The sequence below is a fragment of the Bos grunniens genome, chromosome 18 (genome assembly GCF_055505025.1).
Source record: "Bos grunniens cultivar Pamir isolate PY7600 chromosome 18, Bosgru_T2T1.0, whole genome shotgun sequence".
Lineage (NCBI taxonomy): Eukaryota > Metazoa > Chordata > Mammalia > Artiodactyla > Bovidae > Bos > Bos grunniens.
Genome location: NC_141182.1, coordinates 62,989,628 through 63,004,321, shown reverse-complemented (window position 1 = coordinate 63,004,321; position 14,694 = coordinate 62,989,628). Strand labels below are relative to the sequence as shown.

At 45.0% G+C, this 14,694-nt stretch overlaps 1 protein-coding gene across 2 annotated transcripts; it reads left to right on the top strand.

Moving 5' to 3' along the window:
• Positions 1 to 2,491: 2,491 nt before the first annotated feature.
• Positions 2,492 to 14,565, top strand: LOC147354663 (natural cytotoxicity triggering receptor 1-like). Of its 2 annotated transcripts, XR_015146520.1 has the most exons (9): positions 2,501 to 3,083; positions 3,166 to 3,201; positions 3,378 to 3,662; positions 5,743 to 6,021; positions 6,290 to 6,343; positions 6,864 to 6,911; positions 7,017 to 9,370; positions 10,804 to 10,860; positions 11,121 to 14,565. XR_015146520.1 is itself a non-coding variant. In XM_086354559.1 (8 exons), exons 1-8 carry the CDS (start codon positions 3,050 to 3,052, stop codon positions 10,975 to 10,977), a joined length of 1,029 nt encoding a protein of 342 aa, XP_086210685.1. In that variant the 5' UTR covers positions 2,492 to 3,049; the 3' UTR covers positions 10,978 to 14,565. The 2 variants fall into 2 exon arrangements, 1 of the variants encoding a protein (XP_086210685.1); XM_086354559.1 differs by having other exon boundaries at positions 2,492 to 3,083; positions 9,252 to 9,370; positions 10,804 to 14,565.
• The last annotated feature ends 129 nt before the right edge of the window (positions 14,566 to 14,694 follow it).

Genomic DNA, 14,694 nt, shown 5'->3' with positions numbered 1-14,694 from the left:
GGGCAGAAATAAATGCAAAAGAAACAAAATGATACATGCATCCCAATGTTCATAGCCACACTACTTACAACAACCAGGACATAGAAGCAACCCAAGTGCCCATCAAAAGATGATTGGATTAAGAAGATGGGGTGTATACACGTACAATGGAATACTTCAGTTCAGTTCAGTCGCTCAGTCATGTCCGACTCTTTGCAACCCCATGAATTGCAGCACGCCAGGCCTCCCTGTCCATCACCAACTACCGGAGTTCACTCAAACTCATGTCCATCGAGTCAGTGATGCCATCCAGCCATCTCATCCTCTGTCATCCCTTTCTCTTCCTTCCTCCAATCCCTCCCAGCATCAGAGTCTTTTCCAATGAGTCAACTCTTCGCATGAGGTGGCCAAAGTACTGGAGTTTCAGCTATACAATCATTCCTTCCAAAGAACACCCAGGACTGATCTCCTTTAGAATGGACTGGTTGGATCTCCTTGCAGTACAAGGGACTCTCAAGAGTCTTCTCCAACACCATAGTTCAAAAGCATCAATTCTTCAGTGCTCAGCTTTCTTCACAGTCCAACTCTCACATCCATACATGACTACTGGAAAAACCATAGCCTTGACTAGATGGACCTTTGTTGGCATAGTAATGTCTCTGCTTTTCAATATGCTATCTAGCTTGGTCATAACTTTCCATCCAAGGAGTAAGCGTCTTTTAATTTCATGGCTGCAGTCACCATCTGCAGTGATTTTGGAGCCCAAAAAAATAAAGTCTGACACTGTTTCCACTGTTTCCCCATCTATTTCCCATGAAGTGATGGGACCAGATGCCATGATCTTAGTTTTCTGAATGTTGAGCTTTAACACAACTTTTTCACTCTCCTCTTTCTCTTTCATCAAGAGGCTTTTGAGTTCCTTTTCAGTTTCTGCCATAAGGGTAATGTCATCTGCATATCTGAGGTTATTGATATTTCTCCCAGCAATCTTGATTCCAGCTTGTGCTTCTTCCAGCCCAGCATTTCTCATGATGTACTCTGCATATAAGTTAAATAAGCAGGGTGACAATATACAGCCTTGACGCACTCCTTTTCCTATTTGGAACCAGTCTGTTGTTCCATGTCCAGTTCTAACTGTTGCTTCCTGACCTGCATATAGGTTTCTCAAGAGGTAGGTCAGGTAGTCTGGTATTTCCATCTCTTTTAGAATTTCCCCAGTTTATTGTGATCCACACAGTCAAAGGCTTTGGCATAGTCAATAAAGCAGAAATAGATGTTTTTCTGGAACTCTCTTGCTTTTTTGATGATCCAGCGGATGTTGGCAATTTGATCTCTGGTTCCTCTGCCTTTTCTAAAACCAGCTTGAACATCTCTACTCAGCCATAAAAAGGAATGAAATTCTGCCTTGTGCAGCGGTATAGATGGACCTCAAGGGCATTATGCTTTGTAAGATCAGTCAGACAGAGAAAGATAAACACTGTATGACATCACTTATATGTAGACTAAAAAAATAATATAAATGAATGTATAAGCAAAACAGAAGCAGACTCACAGATAATAGAAAATAAACTTGTGGTTTCCAAATGGGAGAGGAAAGTGGGTAGTCACAAATTAGGAATTAGTTTGTATCCCTTACTCCCATATCCCTAATTTGTGACTACCCACTTTCCTCTCCCATTTGGAAACCACAAGTTTATTTTCTATTATCTGTGAGTCTGCTTCTGTTTTGCTTATACATTCATTTATATTATTTTTTTAGTCTACATATAAGTGATGTCATACAGTGTTTATCTTTCTTATTTGGCAAAACTAATACAATATTGTTAAGTTTAAAAATAAAATAAAATTTAAAAAATAAATAAATAAAACAAATACAAATTAGAAACTATTGTATATAGGGTGGATAAACAACAAGGTCCTATTGTATAGTACAGGGAAAATATATTCAATATCCTGTAATAAACCATAATGGAAAATAATATTAAAAAAAAAGAATAGACTATATAGCACAGGGAATTATGGTCATTATCTTGTAATAAATTATTATGGACTATAATCACTGCTATATGCCTGAAACTAATAGAATATTGCAAATCCACTATGCTGCTGCTGCTAAGTCGCTTCAGTCGTGTCTGACTCTGTGACCCCATAGACAGCAGCCCACTAGACTCCTCTGTCCCTGGGATTCTCCAGGCAAGAATACTGGAGTGGGTTGCCATTTCCTTCACTATACTTCAATTAAATAACTTATTTATTTAAAAATTATTTAGACCCTTAAAAAAAGAACAACGGACACATTTTGCATTTAAAATATATTAATGTACTTAATATTTTAATATTCTGCTTTATAGAAGGCTAAAGGAATGTCAATATGTGAAAAATATTTTTTTGCTTAAAAATAGTATTTTATTAAAACATTGTAATAAACCTGAAGAAGACAGTTTTATCATTTTATTCTTTTTTTTTTTTTTAGTTTTTTTTTAATTTGTTACAATATTGCTTCTGTTCCATATTTTGGTTTTTTGACCATGTGGCATGTGGCATGAATCATAGCTCCCTGACCAGGGATGGAATCCACATCCTGCACGTCAGAATGTGATGTCCCAACCACTGAGCCACCAGAGAAGTCCCTCTATCACTCTGATGAAACCAATTAACATCCCAGCACATGAATGCTGGACACAGAGGAGCCAAAGTCAAACACATATTTTTTAAATGACTTTAAGGGTTTTGCTCTGTACACTGCCCTATGCCTTCCCTGGGCATAAAGTCCCCATTTCAAAATTTACCAGTTGACCTAGAAATGAGTTTCTGCCAGGAACCAGACCATGGTCAGAGGCTCTAGTTAGAAACCACAGATACACTCAGATGCATCATGGGAACTACGTCTTTTCCTTACTGCCAATGGCCAGAGGTAGAGGAAGACCTTTGAATCATCAGTAAACAAGTCGGTGTGAAAGCCTCTGGGCGACTGCTCCCGAGCTTCACTCACCACATCCTGAGCATCCCCCTGGCCCTCGGGGCTCCATCTCCACCCAGCTGTCCACATTTACCAGGGAGAATCTGAGCGATGCCTTCCACACTTGCTGTCTTTCTTGTCCTTGGTGAGTTCTCGCGTGGAAGAAAGCTGGAATTGAGGGGTCTAGCATGGATAGGGCAAAATATCTCATCATTCCTGTCTTCCAGGGCTGGGTCTGAGCCAGAGGAGCAGCACCCAGAAGCGTAAGTCCTTCCTTCAAAGCCCCCAAGTTAGGTTCAGCCACTGTATCTGCTTGAGAACAGCTAGAGGAAAGGCCAGGGACTCTGACTGGCTAGGAAGGCTCACGGCCAGCAGTTGGGTGGATGGTAGGCTGGAAAGGGGGCTTTCTTGGGAACTCCCGCCTCTGATTCCCTTCCAGAGATGCTCTCGAAACCTGCCATCTGGGTCAGACCGAGTTTCATGATCCCAAAGGGAAGATCGGCTACCATCGGGTGTCGGGGAGCTGGCGAGGCCATGGAATACCAACTGCATTTTGAGGGGGGCCTTTCTGCCTTGAAGAGACCGAAGTCATCCCCAGTGATGAACTGGGTGAAGTTCCCCATCCCAGCCATGACCTCTCACACCGCAGGGCAATACAGGTGCTCCTACCGAAGTGGAGAGCTCTGGTCAGAGCTCAGCGACCCTCTGGAGCTGGTGGTAACAGGTAACTGTCCCGTGGTGCAGCTATAGGTCATCTCATCAACCTGAGTCCTCCAGAAAGTCCTCACTTGCTCGTCTCCCTCCATCTCTCCCAAGCCTTGCTCAGATATTAGTTTGTCTCGGGGGCAATGCAGGGGGTTGGTTAATGCCTATGGGATTCTTTAGAGAATTGTCTCTATGTCCTAGAAGCAGATTGGTCTTTAGTTCTTCAGAAAAGAGACTCTAAGATGGATGTTTGTGCCCAGAGGGAATCACCATGGAGTGTCCTTAAAAACAGCACCTGTGATAAGTGAGGGGCACAGGCCCTCACTGCTCACAGAAAGGGCAGTTGAACAGCAGTGCAACTCCAAGGGAGACCTCAGGGACTTCCCTGGTGGTCAGTCCAGTGGTTAAGATTCCATGTTTCCAATGCATGCGATGAGAGTTCAATCCCTGGACAGGGGACCAAGATCCTGCATGCCATGTGGTATGGCCAAAATTTTTTAAAAAATAAAAAATTTAAGTACAGAGACTTCAACTGAACAAATGTGGAACTCTGGACCTGGCTGGCCTTTCAGCGTAGTCTTGAGGCTAGAAGCTCTGTGTTCCTATCAGGCAGGGATTGGATGAGAACCACTCCTAGGGAGATTCCAGACAAATAGTCTTGCTTTTGTGGTTCTTGGGTTCTAGCAGAAGACAGACTATGAGTCAAAGTCAGGAAATTCAAATCAGCTACACAGCATGTGAGGGTGAAATGGCAGTATGGAAAAAGCAAGGTAATTAGGATTGAGGTGGCCAGGTAATCTTGGGTCAGGTGGTTCCCTTCCATTGAGGGATGTGGGTCTCAAGTTTAAGTCAATATCAGAGTCACCTCTGGACTTGCAGAAGCGCAGATGACTTTAGTAAACCCACATTCATGTAAGCAATATTCACAACAGACAAAGGTAGAAACAAGTTTGCCTGCCAGTGAATGAATGGATGAAGAAAATGTGGTCTATTCATACAACTGAACATTATTCAGCCTTAAAAAGGAAGGAAATCCTGACACTTGGTAACTTGAGGATGTTATATTGAGTGAAATAAGCCCACCATCAAAGGATCAATAAGTGTACATTCCACTTAAATGGGGTACTTAAAATAGTCAAATTCAAAGGCATAAAGTAGAATGGTGGTTGCCAGGGTCTGGGGAAAGGGGAAATGAAAAGTTAATGTTTAACATATAGAGTTTCAGTTTTGCAAGATGAAAAGCATTCTGGGGATTAACAGGGATGACAATTGTACAACAATGTGGATGTACTTAATATCATGGGATTATACAATTAAAAATAGTTAAGGTGGTAAATTTATGTATATTTTACTACAACTAAAAGTAGCAATGAGGTTTTAAAGATTTTTTTTTAATGTGGACCATTTTTAAAGTCTTCTCTGAATGTGTTAAAATACTGCTTTGGGATTTATGTTTTGGATTTTTGGCCACCACGAGGCATGTGGGATTTAGCTCCCCCGCCAGGAATAGAACCTGCACCCTCCTGCACTGGAAGGCAGAGTCTCAACCACTGGACCACCAGGGAAGTCCCGCCAAAAAGATTTTAAAACACAGGTGGCTGCCCCTCCCCCAAGTTTCTGATGCAATAGTTCGGGGATAGAGCCTGGAAATTTGCATTTCTAACAAGCTTCCCCAAGATGCTGACATTGCTGGTCCCAAGGACCAAATGCTGAGGACCATTGATGTAGGAAAATTCCCAGAAAGAGATTCCTCTTAACTCTCTTGGCAGCTGGTGGAGGGACTGTCTCAGTCTTGAAGGGAGAATTCAGGGAGGGTGTGTCCATGACCAAGACAAATCTAGGAAATAGAAGAAGAGACCAAGATTCCAAGCAGTGATATCCTGGCCCTAAGGACTAGAGGGACGCTAGGAGATGCAGCAAGCAGGATACAAATGCTCTGTACTGGGATTTCCCTGGTGATCCATTGGTGAAGACTCCACCCTTCAAGTGGAAAGGTTTTGGGTTCGATCCCTGGTGGGAGAACTCTGATCCCATGTGGCACGTGGCCAAAAAAAAAATGAAAAAGATACTCTTAACCTACTTGCCACCTTCTCTCACAGGACTGTATGATACACCCACGCTCTCAGTCGAACCCAGGTCTGAGGTGACCTCAGGAGAGAATGTGACCTTCCATTGCCAGCTGGCAACAGCTACAAGCACGTTCTTCCTGCTCAAGAAGGGACGATCCAGCCGCCCCCAGCTCAGATACGGGAACCTGCGGGCAGAGTTCCACCTGGGCCCTGTGACCCCAGCACATGGAGGGACATACAGATGCTTTGGCTCCTACAACAACCATGCATGGTCTTTCCCCAGCAAGCCTGTGAAGCTCCTGGTCAAAGGTGAGGACCTCCCCCTCAATTTTGCCCCATGTCCTTTCTGGATCTCTAAGTGACCACCAAACAGCGATGAGGATGGCAGCAGAGAGGCAGGTGGGGCGATGCAGAGAAGGTGCTTTGCACCAATGCTCTCATCCACATCGATTCCCAGAGGTCCAGGAGCTAGCGAGAGCATGAGGACCATTGCCACAGAGATGGAGGATGGAGGATTGGGGATGGGGGAGGGAATAGGTGGGAAGACCAGACCCCTTGATCTTCTCCTTGTCTCCAGTGCCAGGAGATGCCGGGGACACCACCTTCGCACCCACTGAGCACACCTCTTCTGGTGAGTAACAGATACTTCTAAACTCAGGGGAAGGACTCAAAGCCTCCCAACCACACTAAAAAGCTGGCATTCGTTCACAATATCCCTTGAGTGCACAGAGCAAGCCATGAACTGCATTTCTGTCAGCCAACCAGACGAAGACCTTGCTTGGATGGCACTCGTAACCTATAGTCAAAGTCGTTGCTGTTCAGTCACTTAGTCAGGTCCAACCTGACTGCAACCCCATGGACTGCAGTGCGCCAGGCTTCCCTGTCCTTCACCATCTCCCAGATTTGCTCAGATTTGTGTCCATGGAGTCGGTGAAGCCATCCAGCCATCTCATCCTCTGGCGTCCCCTTCTCTTTCTGCCCTCAACCTTTCCAAGCATCAGGGAACTCTTAGTTGGGACAAACAGGATCTGGTTCCCCTACCAGGGATCAAAGTCAGGCCCCCTGCACTGGGAGCATGGAATCTTAGTCACTGGACCACCAGGGAAGTCCCTCACACCATCTCTTTTCCTCACTTTCTTTACTCTCTGCAGACTACTGGGACTCCTACGAGTTAACCACAGGGACCCAATCGCAGAAAGGTAAGCTGGCAGCAGGGGCTGTGGGCCCTTAGTAAAGGGGAGAGAGATGGGGTGAGGTGGTCTTGGTAGCTCCCCATGAGCAATCGCTCTGTTCTTCTGACCCAGACCATCTCCTCTGGAATCACATGATCCAGAATCTCATCCGGCTTGGCCTGGCTGTCCTGGTCCTAGTGGCCCTCATGGGGTTCCTGCTTGAAGACTGGCTTCACAGGAGAAAGTCTCAAGAGAGAGCCCATAGGGCTTCACATCGGGGGTGCAGGAGAAGGCTCCGAGCACAGAGAGCCCTGGAAACATGATCAAGAGACCCAGCAGCTGCAGGTGGAGCTGAAAGTGGCCCCAATCTTGGGCTGTGGGAGCTCCGTGTGGAACCCATGGAGGAAGGGAGTTGCTGCAGAGAACTAAGGGAGGACTGCGTGCAGTTGGACAGGAGGAAGATGAAGACGGCACATTTCTCCTGCAGACCAAGCCTGTTGTCTCTTCCAGGTTCAAAGGACTCTTGTGCTTCCTTCCTGCAAGCCAAATTTTCAACCACCCCCATCTTTCCTGAAAACAGCTTTAACATCACGGCCACGGGAATATTTCCTTCTTCCTTTTGTCTTTATCCTTACTTCTTTTTATAAATTTATCTAATTTTAACTGAAAGATAATTGCTTTACAATGTTGTGATAGTTTCTGCCATACATCAACATGAATCAGCCATAGGTATACATAAGTCCCCTCCTTTTTGAACCTCCCTCCCACCTCCCACTCCTCTAGGTAGTCACAGAGCACCATATTGAGCTCCTTGCATCATACAGCAAATTACGACTGGGGATCTCTTATACACATGGTAGTCACATTTCGGTGCTGCTCTCTCAGTTCGTCCCACCCTCTCCTTCCCCTGCTGTGTTCACATGTCCATTGTGTCTGCATCTCTATTCCTGCCCTGCAAATAGGCTCACCAGTACCATTTTTTCTAGATTCCATATATATGCTTTACTATATGAAATTTGTCTTTTTCTGACTTATTTCTCTGTATAACAGGCTCTAGGTTCATCCATCTCATTAGAACTGACTCAAATTCATTCCTTTTTATGGCTGAGTAGTATTCCTTTGTATATATGTACCAAAACTTCTTTATCCATTCATCTGTCGACAGACATCTAGGTTGCTTCCACATCCTGGCTATTTATCCCTCTTTATTCTTTGCTGTCTCTGCAGATGAGAGACATTCAAAATATTTAACCACCAGTACAGAAAATGCATATTTATCAATAGGATTAAGAGCTAAAGAGGTAACAACCCAGTAGCGAAGTCCCACCCATTGCTATTGTAGATGAACCATGACAGGTGTGATATGAAAAGGATACATTTGGGGCAACATCCACAGACTTCAGAGAACCTTTGTCATCCCAAACTAAAAGTGCTTTTAAATTTTTAATTGAAATATTTTTGACATAGAACTCTCTGTAGGTTTAAGGCATTTAATCTGTTGATCTGATACATTAATCTATTGTGAAACAATTGCCATTATAGTGTTAGCCAACACCTCTCTCACATCACATTATCAACATTTCTTTTTTGTGCTTGGAATAATTAAGATCTGGTCTGTTAGCAAGTTTTATGATTATCATGTGACACTGTGGTGTATCATTACCATACTGATCATTAGGGCTCCAGAACTTACTTGTCTACTAGTTTGTTCCCTTAAATGTCATCTCTCCATTTCCTCCACCCACCAGTCTTTAGTAACCACCATTCTGCTCTCTGTTTCTACAAGCTTGGCTTTGTTTTTAGATTCCAACTTTAAGTGATATCACACAGTATTTGTCTTTCTCTGATCTATTTCACTTAGCATAATGCTGTCAAGGTCCATCCTTATTATAAAAAAAATGGGAAGATTCCTTTCTTTCTCATTTTTACTAAATATATCTTTATGTTGGACCATAAAGAAGGCTGAGCACTGAAGAACTGATGCTTTCTAATTGTGGTTTTGGAGAAGATGCTTGAGAATCCCTTGGACAGCAAGGACTTTAGGATCAAACCAATCAATCCTAAAGGAAATCAATCCCAAATATTCATTGGAAGGACTAAGGCTGAAGCTGAAGCTCCAATACTTTGGCAACCTGATGCAAAAGCCGACTCATTGCAAAAGACCCTGATGCTGGGAAAGATTGAAGGCAAAAGGATAAGCAGAGAATGAGATGGTTGGATGGCATCACTGACTCAGTGGACATGAATTTGAGCAAACTCCAGGAGATAGTGGAGGACAGAGTAGCCTGGCATGCTACAGTCCATGGGGCCACAGATTTACAGACGACGTAGTGACTGAACAATCCCAACAAAATCTATATTTTTAAGGGGGCACATTCATCACTCCAGCCCAGGACCAGTGTAACCCATCTTCACTTCTCAAGGCGCCCATGTGCTTGGAGATCCGTTTCTGCCGGTTGATGCTGGTCTCATGGAGATCAGGAAAGGTGAGCTTTGAAGACTGAGAGGGCATCTCATTCTCCTCCCTCAGCTCAGCCTCTCTTCCTTCTTTGTTTACCCCCAGTTTCTTCCATTTTCCCAATTACAACAATAAGACAGGATCTCCGGTCTGCCTTTCCTGTCTACTTTCTTCATCCCATCTCATACAACAGGTGCACTGCAGAATCAGGAAGCAGGGAGAAAGGACGGAATTTGAGCTCCATGAACATCTGTGTTCCTGAGGCAAACTATGTCCTTTCTGTTTTCACCTTCCATTGGCCAAAAGGAGGGGTTGATAACTCCTTCTCAGTAATGCATAAGCTCATGATATCATTCTACAGATTTTTTTTTTAATTTTAATGTGGACCACTTTTAAGTCTTTATTGAATTTGTTACCATATTGCTTCTGTCTTATGTTTTTTATTTTTTGGCCTCAAGGCATGTGGGATGTTAGCTCCCTGACCCGGGACCGAACCTACACCCCCAGCTTTAGAAGGTGATGCCTTAACCAGGGAAGTCCTCATTCTAGGAATTTATCAGCGCTCCACAGTATTACATCACCATCAGTACCAGAGTTCTCTCACCCTGAGTCAGGAACAGGAACAAAATCTTCAGAGCATGGATATGATCTTTCGGAGAAGGTCCACCCCCTTCCACTCTTCCTGGTCTGTAGATGGGGTGACTGATCGCCCTGACACATCACCCACCTGGGCAAGGCTATACTCTACCCCTTCAGGCTCAGTCCTCAACCACTAGAAACTGGTTCTCACCCCTCACTTCCTCTGAAGCTGTTTTTGTAACCTAATAAATTTCCTGGAACTCTCAGTGGACACCTCTCAGCCCTTATCTTTGCTCTTCTGTTAATTATATATGACCACTTCCTCCTTGAAAAAATCACCTCACTGGCTTTCTCTGACCCCTCCTCCTACTCACTCGGACTCTCCCTACACCACTGGGTTTGGGGGGCTCTCCATGGCCAGAGTTTTGAGGTTCTATGGCGGACTTAGTGTTTCTCTGGACACAAGTCTGGGTTGACTTCATTTAACACCACGGTTTTGATTTCTCTACAATCAGATGCCAAAATCTGTTTCTCTTCTGATTACAGTCACATTGGTGTGGGTAGGGGTGGGGATGGGGAAGTGGGGGGGGGAGTTAGGGCCTCAATATGTATATTCGAGGGGGACATAATTTAGCCCATAGCAGGGACTGTCCTGAGCTTGGTGTTGAGCAGCACCCCTGGCCTCTATCCACTATCTACCCAGACCACCACCCACCTAACCTATTACAACCAGAAAACCTCCATGAGCTGAGTCGAGTGTGCATGTGTGCTCAGTCGTGGCCAACTCTTTGTGACCCCATCGACTGGAGCACACCAGGCTCCTCCTTCCATGGGATTTTCTGGCAAAAATACTGGAGTTAGTTGCCATTTCCTTCTCCCCAGGGGATCTTCTTAACCCAGGGATCGAACCTGTATCTCCTGCATCTCCTGCATTGGCAGGTAGGTTCTTTATCACCATGCCACATGGGAGAAGTCTCCATGAACATTGCCAAATGTCCCCCTGAGGACAAACTGAGGAACTACCCGGTTAAGAACCCCTGGCTTGGAAGGATATAAATAGGGGTGATGGAAGAACGTGGCTGTGATGGGGGAGGGACCTCCATGAGATCCGGTGGTCAGCTAGGTGAGAATGTGTTGACTGTGCTGAGAAGGATGGCCACGTGAAATACTGAAGCGCCTCCCGGACCCTCACCCCCCAGGCAGAAACCACCAGAGGTGCAGGGCTCAAGGCAGAGGAGTGACAGGACACCCTGCATGACTGGGACAGAGCGAGCCAGGGGAAACCCGACTGAAAGGTGAGCCCAGGGGTCTTTATTTTTCATTCTGGTTGCACTGGGTCTTCACTGTGGCACAGGGGCTCTTTGTTATGGCTCGCAGGCATCTCCAGGTGTGGAGCACGGGCTCTAGGGTGTGCAGGCTTAGTTGCCCTGTGGCATGGGGATCTCAGTCCCCCAACCAAGGGTCAAACCCACATCCCCTGCATTGGAGGGCAGTTTCTTAACATGCTTAACACCACCAGAGAAGGACCCAGAAGCGACTTTTGAACCCCAGATTTGCCGTTTGTCATCACCTTGTGCAAAACGAGAGTTAAATAATTATAACTTCAGAGGAGGGACTCGCCTTCCCAAACCTGGATCTCCTGGCTCATACACAGAGCCCTGGAAGAGAGCCCTGGTGAGGTGAACCCCAAAGTCAAGAATTTGCCTCCACTTCGAGGCATCAAGGGGCCCCCACCTTCTCTCTGGGACTCACTAAGGCTCAGCAGGAGGGTGAGAGGAGGAGACATGATTCTGGAACCATCCCGGTCCTCTGGCCCCAGCAGAGCTGAGCTACAATGGGACTGAGGCTGAGGGGGAGGGGTCCAGGAGAGGAACCAGATGGAGAGGGGGAAGCCCATGTAATACCATGAGGCTGAGGTTTTTAACGCCTGTGAAAGGAAGAGTCACGCCCCCACCTAGATCTCTACCCAACCGGGGACCCGTGGGAGGTGCGACATCCTGAAGACAACGCTCGCTCTCCATCTGCTGTGGGGTTTTCAACCTCTGGGTGATGACTGCTGTGGGGCTGTGGTGTGTGCTGTAGAAGGTTTCACAGCACCCTTGGTCTGTGCCCAAGAGAAGCTCAAAGCAGAGCCAGTTGTGACCTCCCACCAAAATCCAGAGTAGTCAAATTCGTAGAGACAAAGTAGATGAATCAGTATAGGGTTTCCTTTTGGGGAGATGTAGACGTCAAGGCTATGGTTTTTCCAGTAGTCATGTATGGATGTGAGAGTTGGACTATAAAGAAAGCTGAGCGCCAAAAAATTGATGCTTTTGAACTGTGGTGTTGAAGTCTCTTGAGAGTCCCTTGGACAGCAAGGAGATCCAACCAGTCCATTCTAAAGGAAATCATTCCTGAGTGTTCATTGGAAGGACTGATGCTGAAGCTGAAACTCCAATCCTTTAGCCACCTGATGCAAAGAACTGACTCATTTGAAAAGACCCTGAGGTTGGGAAAGATTGAAGGCAGAAGGAGAAGGAGATGACAGAGGATGAGATGGTTGGAAGGCATCACCAACTCAACGGACATGAATTTGAGTAAACTCCGGGAGTTGGTGATGGACAGGAAGGCCTGGTGTGCTGCAGTCCATGGGTTTGCAAAGAGTCAGACACAACTGAGCAACTGAACTGAACTGAGACATTCTGGAACTAGATGGTGGTGATGGTCACAATGGTGTGAACACCCTGAATGCTGCGGGGAGCGAGCTCCGCCCCTGGCAAAGGTCTTGAGGAAGGAGGCTTGGCATATGCAAAGGCAGGATCAAGCCTCAGGAGTCTCCCTGGAAATTCTCGAGCATCTACCCCCAAAACCAGAGTCTGCCTACTTTCTACTTTGTGCTTTCACCTACACCTCTGACTTAACGGGGGGCTGTCCCCCACTACCTCTCTCTGAAAAAAGGGTTAGCTTACAGCTCCAGTTAAAAATTCCTGGGTGTGACAGTGTTTCAACCTACAAACTCCTTTGGAAGTCCTCTAGCCTGCCTGAATAGGTTTTTCCGGCCACATGTGATTGCTCAGAGCCTCCCAACTGTGAGAGGCATGAGATGTTCTAAACTGTCTAAATACAGATTCCTTTGAGCAGTTAAAAGATTGAATAGAAATTGTATTGGTGAAGGGATTTTCACTTGTTGGGCCAATGTTTGCTGCTAAGTTTCCATATCCCTTACCTGCTGTGTCCCTGGCAGTGTATTGATTAATATAATTGGTGTAAGTAGTAGCTTTAATGTTTGTAACCTGGGACCCTTGAGTTAATTCTTTTTCTTGTTATAGCCCACCACACCTTTGCTCTGTAGAAATGCAACTTTATCTAATGCTTTTGGAGGGTGGCTCCTGACCAGTCACCTTTAGAGAAAAATAAGTTTTCTGAAGAAAGGGTCTTAAAATGTTAACAGGCCTCCAGGCCAGAAGATGATGCAAATCACCTAAGCTTTTGCATATGATAAGTTTGCAGGAAGAAAGCCTGGCTTACTGCATGACTCTACCCCTTCCCCCATTATCCTCTATGCATAACTTAAGGTATAAAAACTACTTTGGAAAATAAAGTGCGGGCCTTGTTCACTGAAACTTGGTCTCCCCATGTCGTTCTTTCTCTCACCTTCTGGCTGAATTATTCAGCCTCTTTTCTCCACTGAATTTCCTCACTGAGCTATCCTTATTTCAGCCTCTTTTCTTCACTGAATTTTCCTACTGAGCTATCCTCATCCTATTAATCTTTATATCTTTGATAAATATTTAAATATATAGGTCGCCTATGCCATCTCTCCTTCGAATACCCTGGATCAGCCGGGGCTGGACCCCGGCAGAATGCCACTCAACTGTGTACTTTAAGATGATGAAAATGGTAATGTTGATGTGATGTGCATTGCCCCACAATGTTTTAAGTCTCCAGACCTTGCCGGATTGGGGTGGGGGCATGGCAAAATCAGGCTTAGTTGAGGACCACTGTCTTATTCTATAGCAATGAATGGCTAGACTGTAGGCTCTCTCAACCTCAGCACTATTGAAATTCTCGGGGGAGAGGGTAGTTTTTTGTTGTGGTGGGGCTGTTCCGTGCATGGTGAGATATCTACCCACTAAATGTCAGGAGCGCCCCCTCGTTGTAACAACAACAAAAAATACCTACAAACATTGCCCAGTATCCCTGGGTCCCCTAGTGAGAACCACTAATCTTCAATGTCCTAAACTCCATAAGACTTTTTAAAATTTTCTGCACAAAGTGAGCTATAAGACAAGCCACAGGCTTTCCAATTTGTAAGAACTTTGTTTTCAAAACTCAGCCTGCTTCTCAGAGGCCATGCCATATAGGGTCATCGAGTCCTCTTACTGTTTCCTTATTTATAAATAGATAAAAATGACAAGATAGCTGGGAGGGGGATGAAGTGCCACAAAGTGTCCATCATAATGTATTTAAAATACCCAGCAGAGGGTGTGACCCAGACAGTGTCCAACACAACTTCCCTTGATTATGTTTGTATATATTTTTTTTAATGTAAATCCTTCTAAATTCCACATATATGCGTTAGTATACTGTATTGGTGTTTTTCTTTCTGGCTTACTCCAATTAAAATAAATAAAAAATAATTAAAAAATAAAAATGTAAATCCTACCTGTGAGCTTTGTACTCAAGAAGGCAGCTGAATTTGGACTCAATCAGCCTTGCCTCAAATAACCTGAGCACTCCTATCCATACTCAATTCTTCCATCATCTATTCCCTTGAAATCCTTACCTAGACAT